Source organism: Pogona vitticeps, chromosome 5, assembly GCF_051106095.1.
Source record: "Pogona vitticeps strain Pit_001003342236 chromosome 5, PviZW2.1, whole genome shotgun sequence".
In the NCBI taxonomy this organism is placed as follows: domain Eukaryota; kingdom Metazoa; phylum Chordata; class Lepidosauria; order Squamata; family Agamidae; genus Pogona; species Pogona vitticeps.
In genome coordinates, this window is record NC_135787.1 from 11,984,174 (window position 1) to 12,005,826 (window position 21,653).

At 44.6% G+C, this 21,653-nt stretch overlaps 1 protein-coding gene across 1 annotated transcript; it reads left to right on the top strand.

Moving 5' to 3' along the window:
* The first annotated feature begins 1,236 nt into the window (after positions 1-1,236).
* Positions 1,237-20,879, top strand: ENOPH1 (enolase-phosphatase 1). The gene is made up of 6 exons (XM_073002028.2): positions 1,237-1,500; positions 13,707-13,808; positions 14,903-15,105; positions 15,587-15,719; positions 15,939-16,062; positions 20,287-20,879. Exons 1-6 carry the CDS (start codon positions 1,417-1,419, stop codon positions 20,424-20,426), a joined length of 786 nt encoding a protein of 261 aa, XP_072858129.2. The 5' UTR covers positions 1,237-1,416; the 3' UTR covers positions 20,427-20,879.
* Positions 20,880-21,653: the final 774 nt, after the last annotated feature.

Below are 21,653 nucleotides of genomic sequence, written 5' to 3' on the forward strand. Positions count from 1 at the left end.
AGAGCATGTTACCATAGTCTCTCGAGACTGAAGGATGCCTAAGAAGAAGATAGGCCATCGGATATATATCTTGTTAACTCAGAAGAAGTGAGCTGCGGCTCGTGAAAGATTATGCCCAATAAAGTTGTTTGTAAGGTTCAGGACTCTAGCTGTCATAGAATAGAAAGGTGATGGCTCCAGATGGGTCTGTTAAATGGGCCATAGTCTACAAAAGCTTGTGCAGTGTATGACCATATTGCACATGGATTTGAAGAAATGGACTGTAATCCACAAAAGCTCACCGAGAAATAAATTTGGTGCACCAGTATCCTGTTTAACACTTGTGGACATGCAGAATTCCAACCGCAGAAGCTGAAGTAATGAATATTAAACAGGTTACTAGTCTTGCTTATGCTTCCCCCCCCCCCCCGTTCTTGATGAACCAAATTAACGCATTTACCTCTATGAAATAAAGATACCGGTTTGTGAGATGCCCCGGCCTGTTGGTTTTATTTAGCAGCAGCTCTGTAGGGGCACATCTGAAAGGGCAACCGCTTGCCATTGCCACCAGTTTCCTCCCGGGAGAGTCCCAAGAAGGCAGGCAAGTGGATCAACTCATCTCAGCAATTGAGGAGCAGGTCTTTGGGAAGGCCAATGGCTCTTCATTACCTATGCAAGGCTAAACCAATCTCAGATACAGTATTTGCATTACGACCGGGATGGGTTGCAGCAATATACTGTTCTTAGGAAAAGTCCTATGTCCCTTCTGTCTCTTGCGAGGATCTCAGCTGAGAGTTAAGGAAACCTTTCTAAGATGACGGCGGATGATGACTTCCTGATGATCCAGAAAGTTCCCCGGGCTACGATCCTGGAAGCCTGACTCCCCCCCCCCCCCCAAATCCCTAAGTAAATCCCCTTGATCGCAAGGTGGCTGGTGTTTGGAGAGCCCTGCGCGCTTCAACTGCATCGCCTTTCCAGGTTGCCTTCCACCCTGGACGGCGGTGGCCACCGACCGCCGCCTCCCCCCCCCCCCCGCCGCCTTTCGCGGCCTCGGATTCCGCTCGGGTCTCCTCGAGCTCCTCCTTCCCCCAACTCCACCCATCCCGACGTGAATGACGGCACTGTCCGGCGGCCCTCCAATCCGGGTCGCCCGATCCGGGTGCTGGGGCGCTGCCGCCGCTTCCAGCCACGAGGGTCGGGACTCGCGTCGGCTTTTTCTGACGGCGGGCTTAAGTTCCTGCTGGCGCGCTTTCCTCTCCCCCCCCGGGGTGTGTGTGTGTGTGTGTGTGCCTGCGTTGGCTGCCCTCGCCGCCGATCCGCAGGGCCTGGGTCTTGGGCGCCTTCCCCACGCTCGATCGGGGTCCCGCGCGTGTGCACGCGTGGCCGGCGCGCTTGCTTTGCAGCTCCTCCCTTTCGGCGGCCCCAGAGGTGGCGGACATGGTGGGGTTCACGGTGCCCGCAGAAGTCCGCGCGTTCCTCTTGGACATCGAAGGCACCACGACCCCCATAACGTTTGTCAAGGTGAGATCCGTGTCGGTGGAAGGGGGTCGGGGGTGGTGGGGTGGGCGAACGGCCGGGGGGCCTTTGGATGCGGCTGCGCTTTGTGTGTGTGTGGGTCTGTGTTTTGGATGAGGCCGGCGAGAAGGCGCAGGCAGCTGCAGCCCTGCCGCAGGCTTCCTCGCGAGAAAGGGGAACCAGGGAACTCATATAGCTCCGAGGTCGCTTTAGAGGGGAGGTGGCCGTGTTCGTCCGAACGAAAACAATCAAGATCCCATAGGTTTTGGTTCAGCATAAGCTTTGGTGCATTTTGTGCCTTGCCCGCACCCACAAGATCTCACCCACCCACCCACCTACCTCCAAAATGCCTCTCGCCTTGCCAGAAGTCACATCCAACTTCTGTTGAGCCTAGCAGAGTTTTCAGGGTATGTGAAATGTGCAAGGAATGGTCTGCCGTTGCCACCCTCCAGTGGGTGCCCAAAGCCTCCTGGGGATTTGAACCCAGATCTCTTGCTCCAAGCATTATCCAGTGCATTGCTCTCATCCATCTTATAAGTTGCTCCACAACTCTTTGCTGTTTTCTCTTAAGAGTGTATTGGATAGGACTACAACACTGACATTTATTTACCAAGGAGGACACTTCCCTTTTTACTACATAGATTCCTTCAAATTTGTGTCAGTCATCAGGGAAATGTGAACTGCCATCATTCTCCGTATATTCCCCCCCCCAAGGGACGTTGGAGGCTTGACAAATGAAAAAACCGGGAACCAATGAGAATGTCTTCTGTATTTTTGTTAAACTTTTCAGAAAGGAAGCCCTATTAATCTGTTTTAGCAACAAAAAGGAGCAGCTTTGGAGCCCCATTCACACTGACAAATTTATTTCAGTCAAAGCTTAGTGGATCGCAGTTTGCTTCTTCAGACATGACAATGTTATCAAAATACAACAAGGCGGGTCTGTCTTGTGTGCTAAGTGACAGGCAACTCATGGAGACTCTGATAGTGTTGATGGCAACATTTGTTGTTGTTGGTGGTCTGCGAATATTTGACGTTGCACACAGTTTCCCACTCCCCACCAGTTTACGGTACAGTATTTGTGCCGTTCTACTTTCCTCTAAAGCATATGGTCAGCTTCCCTGCTGCAATTTCTGGCAAAGATTGTGTTGCATTCTGATTTCATCTTCGTAACGTGTGCTATTAAACATGGAATTAAATGTTTGCAAATTAAATTTTACCAATGCAAGTTCTTCTTGTTATATATATATATATTCCATTTCATGTGTGTGCTTGTGGTAAACTTATTTTGTATGTTGTTGAACAACTCTACTGGATCGTCAAATCGTGGTGTGACATGCTATCGGCTCATAACCAGTTTAAGGAAATGTATTTAAATTTAGGTCAGTATTGTTGCAGTGAGATATATAGGAAGAAATTGGTTAACTGTGAACAAGTTTTGCTTTGCCAAGTTATAGGTTTATAAAGAAATAGTACAAATCTCTGCATGTTTATTTGACAGTGATTCTGTTATTCTGTACTGGATTGGGTTTATGTCAGGTTAATGGATAAAACAGATATCATAAACATACCTGGAAATTGAATACAGTGGAGTTTATTTTAAAATAAGCACGCACAAGGATTGTGCTGTTTTGTAGTTCTGTAATCTACAAAGTATGTACAGCGGAATTAGTCCTAAAGTAACCTCATATACTTATATGGTGCAATAGTACTGTGGGGTAAAATAGGGTTTATGAATTTTGCTATCTCTGTTGTTTTCTTAAATATACCTTTCAATTAGCTGTGGGTTGGTGGTTTGTGAACTACACTGTGGGGTGGTGTAACAAGTCATTGTGGTGTCGCAGGCAGAGCCGTGGAGACACGAGTTCAAAACTGCAGAGAACCATCAAACTCTCCGGGTTTAATACAGTGGTGCCTCGCTTAGCGATCGCACCGTTGAGCGATGAAATCGCCTAGAGATGGTGTTTTGGCCATCGCCAGAGCGATCGTTTAGCCATGGCCCCTATGGAGAAAAATCGCTTTGCGATGATCGCGGGGAAGTGATCATCTCAAAGTCCCCATTTTCGGCCAGCTGATTGGCGGTTCCCAAATGGCCGCGCGCTATGTTGCCTCGCTTTAGAGGCACCGAAAATGGCCGCCGCAATGGAGGATTTTCGCATAAGGTTAGTTTTAAAGCCTATAGGAACGCATTAAGCAAGTTTTAATGTGTTTCTATGGGCTTTTAAAAATCGCTTAGTGACGAAATCCCTTAGCAACGTTTTTTCCTGCACAGATTAATGTCGCTAAGCGAGGCACCACTTATAATTTAATACTGGCAGCTAGCTGGATAGCTCAGTGAATCCTGACTGAGGAGCCAGAGGTTGGGGTTCAGTTCCCCACTGGGCATCCCGGAAGAGCCAGCCTATGTGGCCTTAAGCAAGGATGTCTGCAGAAGAAGGAGATGGGAAATCACATCTGAGTACTCTACCTAAAAAAGAAAGAAAAGAAAAAACCCAAAAGGGTTGTCATAAATCAGACAGCACATCATTTCAATATATTATTCATATTATCGCCAACCGTAAGAGTGTGGTTGAGAAGATAAGTTAGGGTAGCCCTGTACTGTATTTGTTGCTGGAATGAGCAAGGATTAGGATGTGCATAGGATTAATGGACTGTGTAAGGAATTTGCATTTAGGGTAGCCAGGTTCCATCAATCCAGAAATATTCTGTTTTCCTTTAAAGGTTTAAGAGGCTTCCAAAGTTAATGCAGTTGAACTCTATGGCTGTATCTGGTATCCTATCTGATCTCCAAGGTCCAGAGCAGAGTTAATATGAGGATGAAGGTGGGAGAAAGGTGGGTTTGGATAAACTATTACATCTCTTGCAATCAACTGTCACAGTCGTTTGGCTTCCAGTTGTTCCAAAGCAACAACAAAGTGGCTTTGAACCCCAATTTATACATTAAAAGGGGGCATTTGGGATAACCAATACTGGGTTTTTATATGTAGGGGGGTTGTGCTGTTTCTTCCGTTCCAGTACTGAAAACAAATTTATGGGATAATTGTGTCTGCCTTCTGCATCGGTCTCTCAGGGCTTAATCTGTTCTAATTTTGAAAAAGTGAACATCTTGCAAGTCTGTAATCTGTCTAAATTATAAAACCCTTGGGGCAGGCATGTATCCTTGCAGAATTTGTAAAGTATTCTGCACCTAGATGGTGCAGTATAAGTAACAGTGTTGCATGCAGTTTAATCAGGTATAGCCCATTTCATCATAAATGTTATTTTCAGTTGGCAGGTATGAGTACACACACAGAAAGGCCATTATAAACGATAGGTAATAAAACACTATGAAATGAGAGAATTACAGCCTACAAACCTCTAAACTATCAGGGGGTTTGAAAGCCCTTTGCAGCCCTTTAAAGCAGAGTAAATCTTCTTAGCGAAGAATAAATTTTCTCTAGTCTTAACAATAATTTAGATCTCTTCCTTTTTCCTGCTTTCCCTCCTGCTGCATAAACGTGAGTAGGTTTATCCAGAGTTTTGCAGGCTAGCCTGTCACATCAGGTACTTGGGAAACGAGGTCATAGTTTCTGCTCCAGGCATCATCCTGTGCCACTGTGTTACATTGCCAATTGTAGAGTACAGTACATTGTTTTAACCCAGAGAGCAGGGAGCCCTGGTGTGACAAGGGAACATCCTTTGAGATATTTGGCAAGTGACTCTTGATGCTTTACAGCTCTTATGGGAAGGCTGGGATACACGTGGCCTTCCAGATCATGGAGTACTACAAGTTCCATTACCCCCAGCCCGTATGGCTACCAGTTTTCCAATCCTGCTATACGGTTTATCTGTTTATAAGTGGGTGGTTTTATTGCCTTCCCTAAAGAAAAAATGGTGTAAGAGTATCATCCTACCCACCCACTCCCCCGTGCTTTTTTGCATTTTCTGGAACCAACAAATTAGTTGCATCTGTGGATTTGAAATGTCTTTTCTCCGTAAAATGTCAGATGCATTTTGCTGGGGCTTGCTAAGTAAATCAGGTGGGACAGAACTTCAGGCTTTGTGGTCTTTGCTCTTAAAACAAACGCACACATGCACAAGCACACAAAACAGAACTAGAAGCAAAAGACCTCCCGTATATGAAATTGTAGCTCAGGTAAGTGGATGCATCCTAAGGATTAAGTAACCGTGTACCTCTGAGCAGATGATCAACCCGGGTATAGATGATCAAAACCAGGATTTGCATCCTTTCGCGCGAAAATCTACTAGTTTCCCCAAGCTAAATCCTACATATTCTTTTTCAACAACCGAGTAATTGACAGAGGAAAACTTTTTCGTTATCATTATGAGAAGGGGGGGGGGAAGGAAGATAGTGATTTTACCGTGACAACTGCCAGTTAGGGACGTATGCTGTCCCTGAACCCAGCTTGATGTGTACCCAAATGAGGACACCAAGACTAGTGCCCCCAAAATGCCCGGTGCCATTTTGGAGACACTTGTTTACACCCATGATGGTCTGTGTAATCTGTAGTTTTAGAAGAGGTAGCCATGTTAGTCTGTGCAGGCATGTCAGGCAAAATCCAAAGAAACAAAGCAAAAAAAGAGATAAAAACATGTGGCACCTTAAAGGCTGTTATACAGTACTTTAATATTAGTTCACTTATTTATTTAAAATATTTTTACCCCACTTTTCTCCTTGAAAAGGACCCATGTGAGCTTTCGTGGACACATCCACTTCATCAGACATATTGGGGGGGAATGAAATGCTGGATGAAATACCAATACGCAAGTACAGTGGGGTCTTGACTTAAGAACGGCTTGAGTTAAGAACATTTTGACTTAAGAACCGCTCTCATAGGAAAATATTGACTTGACTTAAGTACTTAGATTTGAGTTAAGAACTAAAAAAAACCCACGTGGGAGGCAGGGAAAGTGCAAAATTTGAACTTTCAGTTAACTGTTGGCCAGTGAAAAGGGTGCCTGGCTGCTTCCTCACTCCTCCCAGCGTTTAGAGAGTGGATTGGGAGACAGTCTTCGGACTGCCTGGTACTGTCCTGCCTGGACTGTATTTTCCCTGCCTTCCCTGAACCTTTCTTGACCTAAGAAAAAAGAAACAAAATATCCCCTCTAGTGGTCGAAGGAGGAATAGCAGCTTCCCATTAGTTTCTATGGACGGAAAGGAGCAGATACGGATCAAATGGTTTTCAATGCATTCCTATGGGAAATGCAGATTTGACGTGAGAACTTTTTGACTTGAGAACCGCCTTCCAATACGGATTAAGTTCTCAAGTCAAGACCCCACTGTAAAACATATTAAATATTCGTTGGCTCTTAAAGAGTCTTTTTTTTCCTAAATTGGTTATTTAGTTACTTCTCACATGCAGGGATTTATGGCCTATGTTGGTATTAGGTTGTAAACATTCCCCCAGGAGACAGAGAACAGATGATGGATATGAGCAAAAGGAAGTGGGGAGAAGATTTTGGTGGTGCGTGAAGATTGCTAAAAAGTCAAGAGGAGGGGGAAGAGTACATAAAAGTAAAATAAGATAGTAGAGGAACTATGTGTGTTAATGTCAGTAATGTAGTGTCTGTGTTCCTGGATCTAAGGTGGGGGGGAACATTCCTGTAAATGTGAAAATGCAAATGGCACTGACTTGGGCTAGGGGGTTGCACAGCCATTATTGGAGTAATATTTGGCAGAATTATTTGCCCCTCTCTAGTCCAGAGAATACAAGAGAAAGAAAAGCAGAAGACTGCTGTTAGGAACTTTGGCAGGAACGCAGCTCGTGCACCAACAAGAACGAGAAACTAAGCTGGGGGTGGGGGAGCAGACCCCCATGTCCTAGAGTGACCCCCAGGAATGCAGGCATTTGTCTGCACACCCTGGCATGCTGCATAGCAGTGCAGCTAAATACAATTTTCAAAAGAAAGGAAAAAGGAAAGCTGCGAATGCAAAGCCCAGATTGTAGGCAATGCTAACACCAGTCCCTTGTTTTGTACTATAGCTTTTTAAAAAAAAGCAAAGAGGGGCTGCCACAGCCCAGTTTTCTCCTTCCGAGACCCTCAGCCGTTGGACTGCAAGGGAGGCATTGAGCTTCCCGGGTGGGGTGAATTGGTTTGTTCTCTTCCTTTGCTGCCATTTCCCTCCGTTTCTCATGAAGTATGGATAAAGCAAATAAACCCCTTTTTGCACATTTTTGACTGCATGGCATCCTATTGATATTTTAATATAGTTAACCTCATGAGTGCTGGATTTCGCAGGAGAGAATGACTGTAGGGGGGGTGGCCGAAATGAGGCTCGACCCCAAGATTGCTCCAGAAACCAGTAAAATACCCTTGATTCAATCTGGATTTGCACATTTGGCCAACAGCAGTGCCACCCCTTCTGCCAGTCGCCCAGAAATCTGCCACTAGATCTGATTTGCCTTCTGCCTGTCCTTGAAATGAAAGGAGGGGGAATATATTTGTGTGTGTGTGTGTGTGTGTGTGTGTGTGTGTGTGTGTGTGTGTGTGTGTGTGTGTGTGTGTGAGAGAGAGAGAGAGAGAGAGAGAGAGAGAGAGAGAGAGAGAGAGAGAGAGAGAGAGAGAGAGAGAGAGCTTCTTACAACTGCGACGGGTTTGCATACTTAGGGAAATTCTCATAAGCAAAAGCAGTGACCTATTTACAGGAAGAGGAGTCGTTCCAGTCCTCCTACTGTGGGCATGATTGGAAAATAGTGATTTTGGTTAAATATTAATTGTGTAGAGAGAACCCTGTTTCCTGATCAACACATACAGTGGATTCAATACCAAGGGCTCTGACCTAACAAAATGAACGATAACTTCAGGTTGCTGGCGCAGAGTCAGTATTTGGGGGCTCCCGAATGTAACACACGTCTTCTGCAAGTACAAAACAAATAGACCAAAGAACAAGCCGGAATAATACCTCCCCCCCAACCCCAGTATGCTCATCCTTGCTTTCAGGAAATTTATATATAAAGGGGCTTCTCCTAGGCATCCTTCAGTCTCGAGAGACCATGGTGACATGCTCTGAATCGAGGAGTGTCCTCTCCAGAGCATGAAGCCTGGGTAAAGTAATATGGAGGATAGGCTGTTACCCAAGCAGCAGATCCCCCCTCTCCACGTTGCTGAAATGGTCCAATGGAAAGGCAAGAGCCAATACAACTGGTTCCAGCAATGTCGCAGGAGTTGGCAGAACGACACGAACTGCCTTCGGGACTCCAGCTCTGGATTTTGCCTCGAGGTTAACTCCTGAAGCCTTTTCCATCAGTGGATATAGCCACAAGGCAGTGGAGGTTTGAAATCGGAGTTTTCCTTCTTCTAGATGGGCTGCCTTCCATGGCTGACGAGCCCCACCTACCCAGCCTGCTCTTTAATAGTGCAGAAGTATATGATCTGACCCTTGGAACTTTCCTGCCACCCAGGTATATGCAAATCTAATTGGCTTTCCTATTTACCATATTAGGGCCAGAGATAGAATCAGAGAATTTGAGAACTCCTCAGCAAAATGTTCATGCAGATATACCTGGCCTTCAGGCTCACCCAGCTTCCTAAGGAAAAGGGCCCAGGGACCTGGGACACACTCATTTAAAGTAGAAAGCCCCACCCTCTAGGCCCCACCCCCAGGCCATGCGGTGGGGGGGAAGACAAAAAGGGGCTTACAAGGCTATCATCCTCTCACTGCAGATGATGAAATCCACTCTGCTGTAGGCAGGTAGAGAACATGCCCTCCAGCTTTTTTGGAATGCAGATGCCACGCTGGATCAGGAATATGGGAGCTGTAGTCGGAAACAGCTAGAGGCCATCAGGTTGCAGTTCTGAAGTGGATCAAGTGGTAATGGTGAACAGGAAAGTTCAGAATCTCATCATTTTGGCCAGTTTGGGAGCCAAAATAATGAGAATCTCCTTTTGTTTACACGAACAGGTTATGCATCTCCTAATCAATAATCATCATCATCATCATGTTCTGTCAAATCAAATCTGACTTAAGTTGCTGTTTTCAGGGCTTTCTATATAGGGAATACTCAGTACTGATTTTTCATTCCCTTCTTTGGGGGAGGGGGTACCCTGGCACTGTATAGCTTGCCCGAGGCCACCCAGGCTACCTCTACTCGCAGGAGACACAATGGGGAATTGAACTCCCAACTTCTCGCTCTGTAGCCAGATACCTAAACCGCTGAGCCATCCATCCAGCATCTCACAGATATGGAGAAATGCTCCTATAAAACAGTTTATCTGCCTCTAGAAATAATCGCAGACAATGAAATGACACAATATTGTTGTGCTGTGTGTGTGTGTGTTCTTTTATTTTTTTTATTTGTTTGTTTGTTTGTTTGTTTGTTTGTTTGTTTGTTTCCAACATCACACTTTAGTGCAAAGCAGGAGATTACAGGACAGGAGAGCAGGCCTTTCCCAAGGTGTGTGACCCTCCCATCTCCCATCATCCTCAACCACTAGCGGCTAGCTAGAGGTGATGGAAGCTGGAGTCTTGCACATCCGGTGGGGCCCATTTGGGAAAGCTGCTAGAATATTAGTTTCCAGCGTAATCAGCTAAAAACAAGCAATAGTACAGAAATTGCTCAAAACAACACAAGATTTAAAGCTATATAGCTACCCTGTCTCCTCCATTTAAAAAAATCGCCTGGATATCTGGGATCTGTATCATCACTGCTTTTAAAATTTATTTTCTAGGTATCACTTTGTGCCACTGTACTAGACAGGAAATTTTGTGCTAAATACACTGGCCTGTCTTCCCTCAGCACTGTTTCTGTTATTAAATGTGATCTAATTTTTCAACGGGGCCTTTTTGATTGTGGCCCTCTGTATCCCAAGAAATTGCTACCCATCTCTTAGAGCCAGTTCTTGAAACTTCTTCTCAAAACAATTCTGTCCCATCATCCACCCTCTTCCATAACACATTAGATTTGTTTCTTGGTAAAGCATGAAACACGTTATGCTCTGCTACGTAGCCAAAATGATTCCAACCTTAAAAGCTGAAACAACCATCAGTTAAACTGCTTTTGCTTTGCTGCTAGGCTGCTTCTGATAATTCCGTGTGTTTAGAGAACTTCCATAAACTTACAGATTTTAATTAAGAGAGGGTGCAAATTGCCTGTTCTTCCTGTATCCACAGTGGATTCATTCACATTGGCTGGGAAATTCTGAGAGTTGTAGTGGGTAAAAAATTGTAACTTTTCCAAGCTCTGACCCATAAGAGTGAGGTAAACAGAACCCAATTATGCAATAAGCACATCTGAACTGTGGGAAAGAAAATACAAGGTCATTTTGATTCTAAAATATTGAGTGGCGATAAAGAGAGGAACAAAGACGAATGGACATGCCTTCTTCTCTAAATGGCTAATATAAAACAGCAATTTCAAATGTCGCTTGGGGAAAAAAACAGTATTGCTGAAACAAGAGTAATTTTTGTGGTACATTGATGGCCTACAGGCATGATTACCCTGTACTTCTTACATCATTTTCAAGCCTGTTTTAATTTGTCGTGGTTCTTAGCCACAGAAGCATGGGAATCCTCGTGATATGAAAGCACTAGGGACTTTTAACATTTAGTGTCCTTTCCCAGTATTTGATGGAGGTGGTAAGAAAATACATTGATTTTCGAAGGGAGAAAGAAGCACAAAAAGGCAGTTCAAAAGTTCAATATTGGAAATTATTGTGGTAGCCAGGAGATGAAGTAGGAACAGTTCATGGCCTGGAAGAGGGTGACTTGCATGTTGCTGGCAACGGTTTTATGCCAGTTTTCAGGAATTTAAAATACCATGATTTTTTAATAAATAAATTGGTTTGTAATAGTACAGGGGTGCCTCGCTTAACGAGCGCACCGTTTAACTACAAATCTGCATAGTGACGGGTTTTTTGCGATTGCTAATGCGATCGCATTGCGATGTTTTAGATAGGGAAAACATCGCATTCCGATGATTGGTAAGCGTTTCGCGGCTGCTGTCACCATTTATGTGTGTTCTGGAATACTGCATGATCAAGATTCCAGAATGGAAGCTGCATCTTCAGTGCTTTAAAAGGTGAGTGTTGGGAGTGGTATGGTTAGGGTCAGGACTAATGCCAGCAGCATAGCGCCTGAGAACCTTACTCACATGGAGTGTGTTTGCATGAGTAATTTTTGAATGTTTTTTTAATATGCATGGATTTGTGCATGATAAGGATTTGCAATTGGAAAATGAAGCAGGAACAATTGACAGCAGGTTTGCATTTTGTCAACATCATGCATATGTGCGTTTGTGTTAAGAGCCTGGGATTGTCTGTGGCTCCTGTTGAGCGCACATTCAGTAGCAAACCTGGATTTGCTCCTGTGTTATGTGTGAATGAGTCTTGAGACAAGTTCATCCAGGGAAGAAAAGGGCCACCGTCCTTGAAAGTGGCTGGAATGCAGAGCAGTTTATTCTGATCTTTGTTTCTAGAACGACCTCGTAATTTTAGAAGGACAAGAAGTCGCTTTTTCTGACAACACATTTTTTCCTCCTGAGTTGGTTGTGAAAGCATGGGCAGCCAACCTTGAACTCCCGTTACTTTACATGACGTGAAGATCACGTCACTTGTCATTTAGGAAGCTCATTGTTCCGAGACTTTAACCGAAGTGTCAGACCTGACAAACCGTTTCGTTCTTGGCCTAATTGGGCTCTGCCTGATAGAGATGTTCCTTATACAGGACTGGCATCTTCTCTGATCCTCCCTAATAAGCAGCCACTCTAGGTGAATTCTGCATTCAGTTACGTACGGTGTGGGGTGGAAGGTTGCCTTTTATATGTAGCCCTTGTTTAAAAAAAATCTTCCTTGTCCTTTCAGAATGGGATATTAAAGTTATTGTGTATGTGTGAGAAACAGGCCCTTTAGGGGGAGAAAGAAGCCTCTGCTTTGTGAAAAGGGATGACTGGAACCATTTTAAGAAAAGAAAAGAAATGCCAACAGAAATATGTAATTGCTGGTGTTTCAGCAAGAAAGGGATTTTAACTAAGACACATCATTTCTAGAGAGCCTAAAGAAGGGGAGGAAAAGGAAAAAGAAGGGGGGGAACACATATAAACAAACCCCCAGGAGGGGAGGACACAAAAAACAAATGGCTTACCTCCTTCTGCAGCAGGTCCAAGGGCCAGAGAGGGAGATCCTCTCTGTGCGAAGGTTATATTCTGAAAAATTTATTTTTAATCTGCTTTCTTTTTGCCCCATTAAAAATGCCAGATATAGAAGCTGAATCAAGGAGTGGTTTTAATTTCAGTGGAATACTTTCTGTTGCTAATGAGATAACGCACCATATAGCGCTAGGTTTTCTGTTTTCTTGGGGAAGAAATAAAAGAGATACTAGTTCAATAATAATAATAATAATAATAATAATAATAATAATAATAATAATAATAATAATAATAATAATAATAATAATAATAATAATAATAATAATAATAATAATAATAAATAACAACAATAACAATAATAGTGTTGATATTTAACAGATACTCAGGTTTTTGGTTAAAATTTGTACAGTGGTGCCCCGTATCGCTATACGAAAACATTGCTGTGCGGGTAAGGAAAGCCTATTGGAACGCATTAAACTTAAACAGTAAGCGTCGAAACTTACCCCTCCAGCGATGTTTTCGCGTCCGGCGGCCATTTTGGAGCCGCTGATCAGCTGATCGGCGGCTCCAAAATGGCCGCCGCATGACCCGAAATGGCCCCTATCAGTGTTTTCGCGCCCTCCCCTTGCTTACGGAGGTCGCGAAAACGCTGCGGGGGGGCATTTCGGGTCATCCGCGGCCATTAAAATGAAGATCGATCGATCGATAGATAGATAGATAGATAGATAGTCTTTGCACTTGAATCTGAAGAACTGGATTTTGATTGCTGCGAAATAAATCTGTATTTAAAGGGCTACAGTATTCTGCCTTCCGCCAGACTTTTTTCCCTTTTAATTTTGTCAGCATGCTAAGAAAGATGTAACACAGCTGCCTCTTTAGAGATTCCATTACGAAAGCTCTGCTTCTCGTTATAAAGCTGGCACCTCCTCCATTTCTATCCCAAGATGGTCCATTCTTCCTTGATGAGAGCTCTCTCCCAGAACTTCTTTATTTGGTGTCGTCTCTTTGGAACCTCCTATCCAGATCCTCCTTTTCCCCACCAAACTCTGCCTATCCATCCATTGGGGCTGAGGCAGAGAATCTAGAGTATGTGTTTTAATTTTTTGCTGTCTTTTGTGTTTGTGTTGCCAGGACATTTTGTTCCCTTACATCAAAGACCACATTCAGGATTACCTGCGGGCACACTGGGAAGAGGAGGAATGCCAAGAAGATGTCGGCCTTTTGAGGAAACAGGTAGGAAGGTTTGATGCCTCTCTTCCTTTCTTGTGTTTGTCTGTTCTGCGTTAATCCGTACAGCAATATAACATTTCAGATTGTCGGGTAACCTGCTGCTTTCATTTGGATCTAAGCCTGTTTTCAAAAAGTCTTTTGAAAATGCTGGGTTTAGGTTTTTTGTAAGAGTAATTTTTCCTTTTCTCTATCTTTCCACTAGATGGAGAGGAAGGAGTAGCAGAGGGAGAGGGGGAGAGAGAGAAGGGATGGCCTCACCCAGTTCTGGAGAGTATCATTGTCATTTGATCAGTTTCATTCACTCTCAACATGTGGCCCCAGTAGATTAACACAAAGGGAATGTGGCCCTGGACATAATGTTTTGATCTAAAACAGTCCCAGCCTTGGATTGTTCATTTAAATTTTTTTTAATGGCTTGAGGTTCTCTTCTTAAACATTCTCAGTATTTTAGGCATGCACTGGATAATATGTACAGTCGTGCCCCGCTTAACGATTACCCCGCATTACGGCGAATCTGCTTCACGACAGTGTTTTTGCAATTGCAATTGCGATCGGAAAACAATGGTCTAAATGGTTTTTTCGCTTTGTGAAGATCGGTTCCCTGCTTTGGGAGCCGATTCTTCGCATTACGACGATCAAAACAGCTGATCGTCAGGTTTTCAAAATGATCCCCGGGTGCTCAAAATGGCTCCCCGCTGTGCTTAGGAATGGATTCCTCACTATACAGGCACCGAAAATGGCTGCTGTATGGAGGATCTTTGCTGGACGGTGAGTTTTTAGCCCTTTGGAATGCATTAACCAGGTTTTAATGCGTTTCAATGGGTTTTTTAATTTCACTTTACGACGTTTTCGCTCTACAGCGATTTTGCTGGAACGAATTAACGTCGTTAAGCGAGGCACCACTGTACATGAAATATTGTAAACATGGTGCAGCTATTTTCCAAACTCCCAGCTGTCTTAAGACTTCCTAGAGAACCGTAGCAGACTTTTTCCTTTTTTTTTTTTAAACTGGATTACACAGAGGAAAGTGTCACTCAGCCGTGAAGTCCCATTAGGTTTCCATGTTCACCTGTTGTCTCCCTCCTTAACTTCCAAAGGCTGAAGAAGATTCTCGCCTGGACGGTGTTGTGCCGATCCCAATGGAGAGCAGAGATGGGGAAGAGGAGATAGAACGGATCATCCAGGCTGTTGTTGACAACGTCTGCTGGCAGATGTCTTCAGACAGAAAGACCACGGCCTTAAAGCAGCTCCAGGGTCACATATGGAGGGCAGCGTATGAGACTGGCCACGTGAAGGGCGAGTGAGTAGCAAGCGTGGATGAACTAATGGCCAGTGTTTCATAAGTATCCTGCTCTCACCACTAGAGTGTATGCACATCTCATATCCAGAATATGATTCCTCTCTTACCTTGTCTTCACATGCAAGGATAAAGAGTTGCACAATTATTCTCCTCACCCTGTGGAAGGCATAGATGTTTTTTGATGCTCTCGACAAAAGAAGAGAACAAGAAAAAAAATTTTTATTGGACTTTCATGTGTCCCATTCCTACAGTAGATTTATTCTGTTTTGAGAATAACCAGATTTCATTAAGATCCTCCCATTATTTAGCAGCACCGAATTTTGCTGTTACAGTCCTGAGCCGGACTCCGTTAGGACTTTGATCGTGCACCTGTCTGGGACATAACCAAGCACCATTGGCTTTGGGGTATCTTGTACTGATGAACAGAGCTTGTTAATTGTGGGTTGTCGTTCTCAAGATCTGCTGTTCTTCTGCATTACAGGCTCTTTGAGGATGTGGTTCCAGCAGTGAGAAAGTGGAAAGAAGCAGGCAAGAAGGTTTATATTTATTCATCTGGGAGTGTAGAGGCACAAAAACTCTTGTTTGGGAATTCTACAGAAGGTGATGTTTCAGAGGTAGGTGCTGCTTTGAAAGTTTACATGTTCTCGGCTGTTCGTTGTGCTATATTTGTTTAATGCAGTAAACTGCTCAGAGTGGACTTGGCAGCCAGATGGACGGTATAAATGTCAAATGAATGAACAAACAAACGAATGAACAAATTCATTTCTAGTCTTACTTTTTCCCCCTACAAAAATCTGCTGTTTTTTTTAAAGTGTCCTCCTTGAATTTTTCAGCTCATTGATGGCTATTTTGACACCAAAATAGGTGCCAAATTTGACCACGAGAGTTACCAGCGGATAGCTGCGAACATTGGATGTTCCACAAATAATATCCTGTTTTTGACAGATGTCACTCGAGGTAAGGATGCTCCAGCTTGCTATCTTGATGTTATCCTTATTTCAGTCAGAGTACTGTTGTTTTGGCCTGCAAAGTAACTGGTGCCTGAAGAGATTTCTGTGAAGAGGTGCATGCAAAGAATGTCCCAGGTCTGGGTGTGGAGCTGTGGCTGTTTTTGGGGCAGGGGCTACAAATCCAGTAAGACCAGGACAGCATAGATAGTGGCAGTGGTCTATGAGAGTTGCAGTTTTACTACTGTATTTTTCCATGTATAAGACACTACTTTTTCCTAAAATACAGTGGTGTCTCGCTTAACGATTGCCTCGTTAAACAACGAAACTGCTATAAGATGACTGTTTTGCGATTGCAGAAGGATATTTTAATAGGCAAAATTCACTTCCCGACGATCAGTTCTCTGCTTCGGGAACCGATTTTTCGCTAGACAACGTTTTTAAAACAGCTGATCGGCAGCTTCAAAATGGTCGCCTGCTGTGTAAAATGGCTCCCCGCTGTGTTTTTGGACAGATTCCTTGCTGCACAGGCACCAAAAATGGCTGCCCCTATGGAGGATCTTCGCTGGACGGTGAGTTATTCAGCGCATTGGAACGCATTGAACAGGTTTTCAATGCATTTCAATGGGAATTTTTATTTCGCTTAACGAGGATTTCGCTCTACAGTGATTTCGCTGGAACGGATTATCCTTGTTAAGCAAGGCACCACTGTAGTTAAGACTAAAAATTGAGGGTCGTCTGATACACAGAAGCTGAACCTATGGCATGCATGCCACAGCTGGCACACAGAGCCCTCTCTCTGGGCACGCGAGCCATGCTGATGGTGCTGCCCATGCAGCACCGCTTACTGCCGGGGCCCAGCTCAAGCTCACGCTGCCACCTTGTTCCCCACCCAAAGGGAACCCACAAGTGGCTCTGGAGGCAGTGATCACATGGCAACAGCAGGAGGAGGCGAAGGAGGAGCTGTGCCTGGCCACCCCTCGGTGCGAAATCACTGCTGCCCATTGACTGCGACTCTGGCACTGCAGGAGAGTGAGTGGGGCACAGTGCAGTACAGTGCAGGAAGCCTGCCTATATTTGAGGAGGGTGAAAAAGGTGTCCCCTGGCTGCCCTCCGGAGGATGCACCAGCCCGGAGGGTGCCTGCTGATTTGGTCACTCTGGGTCAAAATGGTGTGTGTGTGTGTTATACATGGGGGTGTCTTATACACGGGGAAAAAAAACGGTACATCTGGAGGGGCTGCAATTGTCCACTCACCTTGTTCTTCTTGTTGTTATGTGGCATCAGGTTGCCTTCAGCTTATGACTACCTTATGAATGAACTATCTCCAAAATGTCCAGTCCTCAATTGCCCTGCTCGGCTCTTGCTCAAGCCTGTGACTTTCTTTACGGAGTCAGTCCATCCGGTATTTGGTCCTCCTCTTCCCCTGCTGCCTTCAACCTAGATGGCAACTTTTTTCTGCCACTTATTGGCTTTTAGCTCCTGTCTGTTCAGAACAGTGTGTGCGTGTCCCTGTACTGAGCCACAGATGGGGCATATCTGTTGAGGCAGCAGAGGCTGTTGAATCCAACTGCAGGGAATCGGAGGTAGGAACACTATTTGATACGATGGAGATGTTCCCACTGGGAAGGGCGGTAGCTTAGCATCAGGGCTTACCTCTGCAGGCAGAAATGCTCATGTTTAGTCATTGCTATCTCCAGGAAGAACCCTAGGAGGCCTTACTAGAACGGATACCTGCCCGTTGCCTTTCACTTCAGACACAGCTGTAACTAGCAATCTTGGTGTCCAGGGCAAACAGCAATGTCTCTTACCCACTCTGCCCTGAAGCGTTGGGTGCAGAGCCCCAGGAAAAAAGAGGGGAGAGATCGTGGTGGCCTCCCCAAAAGAAATGGAATGTTTAAATTTCCAAGAAAAGGAAAGTGAATAGGGTGAGGAGTTGTTGCCATTTATTTTCTCAACACCAGTAGATTTGTCTCTAGAAAGAACTACTGGAGAACTCCATGGTTTAGGTCTCTGGCTGTGGAGCCAGAGGTTGAGAGTTCGATTCCCCGCTGTGCTTCCTTGATGGGCTGGATGCGATCATCCAGAGGGTCCCTTCCAGCTCTACAGTTCGAAGATGACAATTTCAGTGCCCTCTACATTTTGGTGCCCTGGGACAAAAGCCTGATTGCTCCGTTCTAGTTACAGCCATGTCAGGTGTCTAGGTCTGTGAATCGCATTGTTCATTTTCTGCTACTCAAGACCAACAGGCACTCCAGTACATGGTGGAAGGTTTAAGTAGTACAGTGGTGCCTTGCTTAACGACGTTAATTTGTTCCAGCGAAATCGCTGTAGAGAAAACGTCATAAAGCGAAATAAAAAACCCCATTGAAATGCATTAAAACCCGGTTAATGCATTCCAGTGGGCTAAAAACTCACCGTCCAGTGAAGATCCTCCATATGGCGGCCATTTTCGGTGCCTGTATAGCGAGGAATCTGTCCCTAAGCACAGCGGCGAGCCATTTTGAGCACCTGGTGGCCATTTTGAAAACCTGACAATCAGCTGTTTTGATCGTCATAATGTGAAGAATCGGTTCCCGAAGCAGGGAACCAATCTTCGCAAAGTGAAAAAAAACCATTTAGACCATCGTTTTGCGATCGCAATTGCGATTGCATAAAACATTGTTGTGAAGCAGATTTGTCGTAATGCGGGGTAATCGTTAAGTGGGGCACGACTGTATCGCTCAACCATTTTACTGCAGCCGCCACCAGCAGATAAGCCGGGGGGGGCTCATCAACATGGGAGGGGGGCACTGAGAGCCCTTTGACCAAAGACCACTCAAACCTGACAGTTGTCTATGATCCCTTCTGAAACCCTGGAGAGCAACAGCCAACCAGGGGCCTCTGGCTTCTATGGCCCCGTGGATTGATGCAGTAAAAAGCAGCTTCCATTGTTCCAGGGTATCTGTGATTTGTTTTTTGTTTTTTTAAGTGACTAAAGGAATCTGTATTTTTGCCAACAATAGCCGACACTAGAAAAATCATTTTGATAGGTACATAATTCACATTTGCATAATTTGTTCTAGAAGTTCAGCTGTTTTGTGTAATTTTTTTTGTGTAACAAGGAAAGTGGTCCACGAATGTAGGTGCTGTCATTTGAAACGGCAAGTTTGAGACAAAGCGTTGCCCGTTTGAATGATTTTTCACGTTTTAAAGAAGCATCTTTCTCATATCAAACCAATGTCACCTTTTGCGAGTTTGTCTGGACATATTTTATGAATCTCATGTTAGTCAGGAATGGGTTACTTAATGTTTCATGAAGATGTTTTTTTTTCATAGATGATTGTAATGTGTTGAGTCAGGTCTGGTGTTGTATTTTTACCTTCAGAAAACTCATGCGCTCTGAGACACACGGAGCGATGAACGAGGCATCATTAAAAATTGCCTGTTTTTTATCCCCCCACTGGATATTTGTATCCTCTCCACAAAAAAAGTCGCAGGTCAAGTAGAAGGCAAGATGAGAACTTTTCCCCTAGTTTGCTTGTTTTTTCTGTGGGCTGAAGGTTTCTGGTCAGAATGATAAATGCATGCAATTTATTTTCATTTGCGGTCTGAGATAGTTTACATCTGGGAGGATTGTATCATGTATGTGATTCATCTGTTTACGGAGACCAGTCCCAAGAGATGCAGCAGAAATGTGGAAGATAGAACTAGATAAGAGAGGGTGTATATGCAGCCTCCAGATGCTATTGAACTGCAGCTCCCATCCATCGTAGTCAGCATAGCCAATGGTGAAGAATCATGGGAGTTGCAGTCCTCGGCATTATAGCTACATGTTCCCTAGCCCTCATTGAGAGCAGTGGCTTCCAACTTTGGGTAACCCAAGTGTTCTTAGACGGCAGTTCCCAGAATCCTTCATCACTAGCTCTGCTGGCAGGGGTTTCTGGGAGTTGCAGTCCAAGAACACCTGGGTTACCCAAAGTGAAGATCCAGTGATCTAGAGCAGTGGTTCTTAACCTTTGTTACTCAGGTGTTTTTTAACTGCAACTCCCAGAAACCTCAGCCAGCAGAGCTGATGGTGAAGGCTTCTGGAAGTTGCAGTCCAAAAACATCCGAGTAACAAAGGTTAAGAACCAGTGATCTAGATTGCTGGCCCCCATCAGCATCCTATGAATGAAACAGAGGGCAGCTATGGAGTAAGATTTTGGCAGTGTTTTGGTTCAGCAGGATAAATAAACTTTTTTTTTCCCCTGCAGAAGCAGATGCTGCTGAAGAGGCTGACATGCACGTTGCTGTAGTAATCCGGCCAGGGAATGCAGGACTGACAGATGATGAGAAGTCGTATTACAGACTCCTAACCTCTTTCAATGAACTGTTCCTGCCCTCATCCACTTAAGCAGCCAATTCACGAAAGAGAGGAAGAAAGAAAGAAAGAAATTCTCCCTGTAATTTATGGTATTTTTTTTTGCTGGTGTGAAGAATTTGGAAAGAGAAAATATTGATCCGTGATCTCACGACGAGAGGCCGCCGAGACCCAGATGACTGACCTGAGACGTGATGTTGCATTTCAGATGGACCAGCTATGAAACTGTGTATAGTTGGTGGCTCGCTGATTTTGGAGTTGCACATGGAAGGTCGAGAAAGTACAGTTTGCCAGGAGGTTCTCTCGCACAAGCCCTTTGAATGGAAAATGCACAAAAGGACTGTTGTCCTCTTATGCACGACTCGTTCATCTCCGGAAAAAGCTTCGTGCCGGAATCCTCCTGGTCAACTCTGCTCCTGCATGTTTACTTCAAATAAACATTCCTAAACCTTTATTCTCTCCTGAAAATAAACTAAGAAAACAAAATCTTTAGATTTCCCCCACATTCTTCCTTATTTTTCTTAGTTACAGTTAGCCAGATGATTCTGTTTATCAGGCAGTTCATTTGATAAGCTTGCCAGTACCAACAAAATCGCTGGGTCTCTTGCTTTTAAGAAGAGGAGAAAGGAAGAGTTGTCCAGGGTTGGTTGAATTCCAGGCCAAAGTGGTAAACATACTACAGGCCTTTTCTGGCTATAATGTTTCTGCACAGGGTTGGGGCAGTTGAGGGCCTGGTGTGTGTTGTGGGAGACCTGTGAGATTTGAGGGTGACGTGTGGAAAACTGCTTCCCCCCCCCTCAGCTGAGTTCTGAGCAAATGTAGTCTTTTCCCTGCAGTGGTTGTACTGTGTCTCAGGGTTGTGTAAATAACAAATAGGGTTTTAGATTATGTGAGATGTTTAAAGAGTGGTTTACTGTTACTCCACCCCAGTGAGCTCTTAATAGTCGATAAAATGAGGCTGTTCTGCCCTCATTCTATCCACTCACCCGTACTAGCGCTATTTCTCTTAAATCCAGTTCTCACAACTGTTGTGTACCTCACAATGACCATTCCTTCCCACCACCACCCTCATCTTTTTCTTCATTTTCCTTCCTTTCGGACCCTAATTTGGAAGGTAATGTGTTTTTGTTCTGTCAATACAACCGGGGGGGGGGGGGGGTTGCCAGACCTGGAAAAGAGTCCCTGTTGCCTCTGGTCTGTGGAAAGGGGAACAGCCCCCCCCCCCCATCACAACAGAGGGAGCGAATGCAAAGAGACAGA

What these genes read in the sequence shown, in the direction of transcription:
- ENOPH1 (XM_073002028.2), top strand. Translation starts at nt 1,417, where the DNA reads ATGGTGGGGTTCACGGTGCCCGCAGAAGTCCGCGCGTTCCTCTTGGAC. An exon ending in CCCCCATAACGTTTGTCAAG is followed by an intron (nt 1,501 to 13,706) that starts GTGAGATCCGTG and finishes TTGTGTTGCCAG; the next exon opens with GACATTTTGTTCCCTTACAT. An exon ending in TCGGCCTTTTGAGGAAACAG is followed by an intron (nt 13,809 to 14,902) that starts GTAGGAAGGTTT and finishes TAACTTCCAAAG; the next exon opens with GCTGAAGAAGATTCTCGCCT.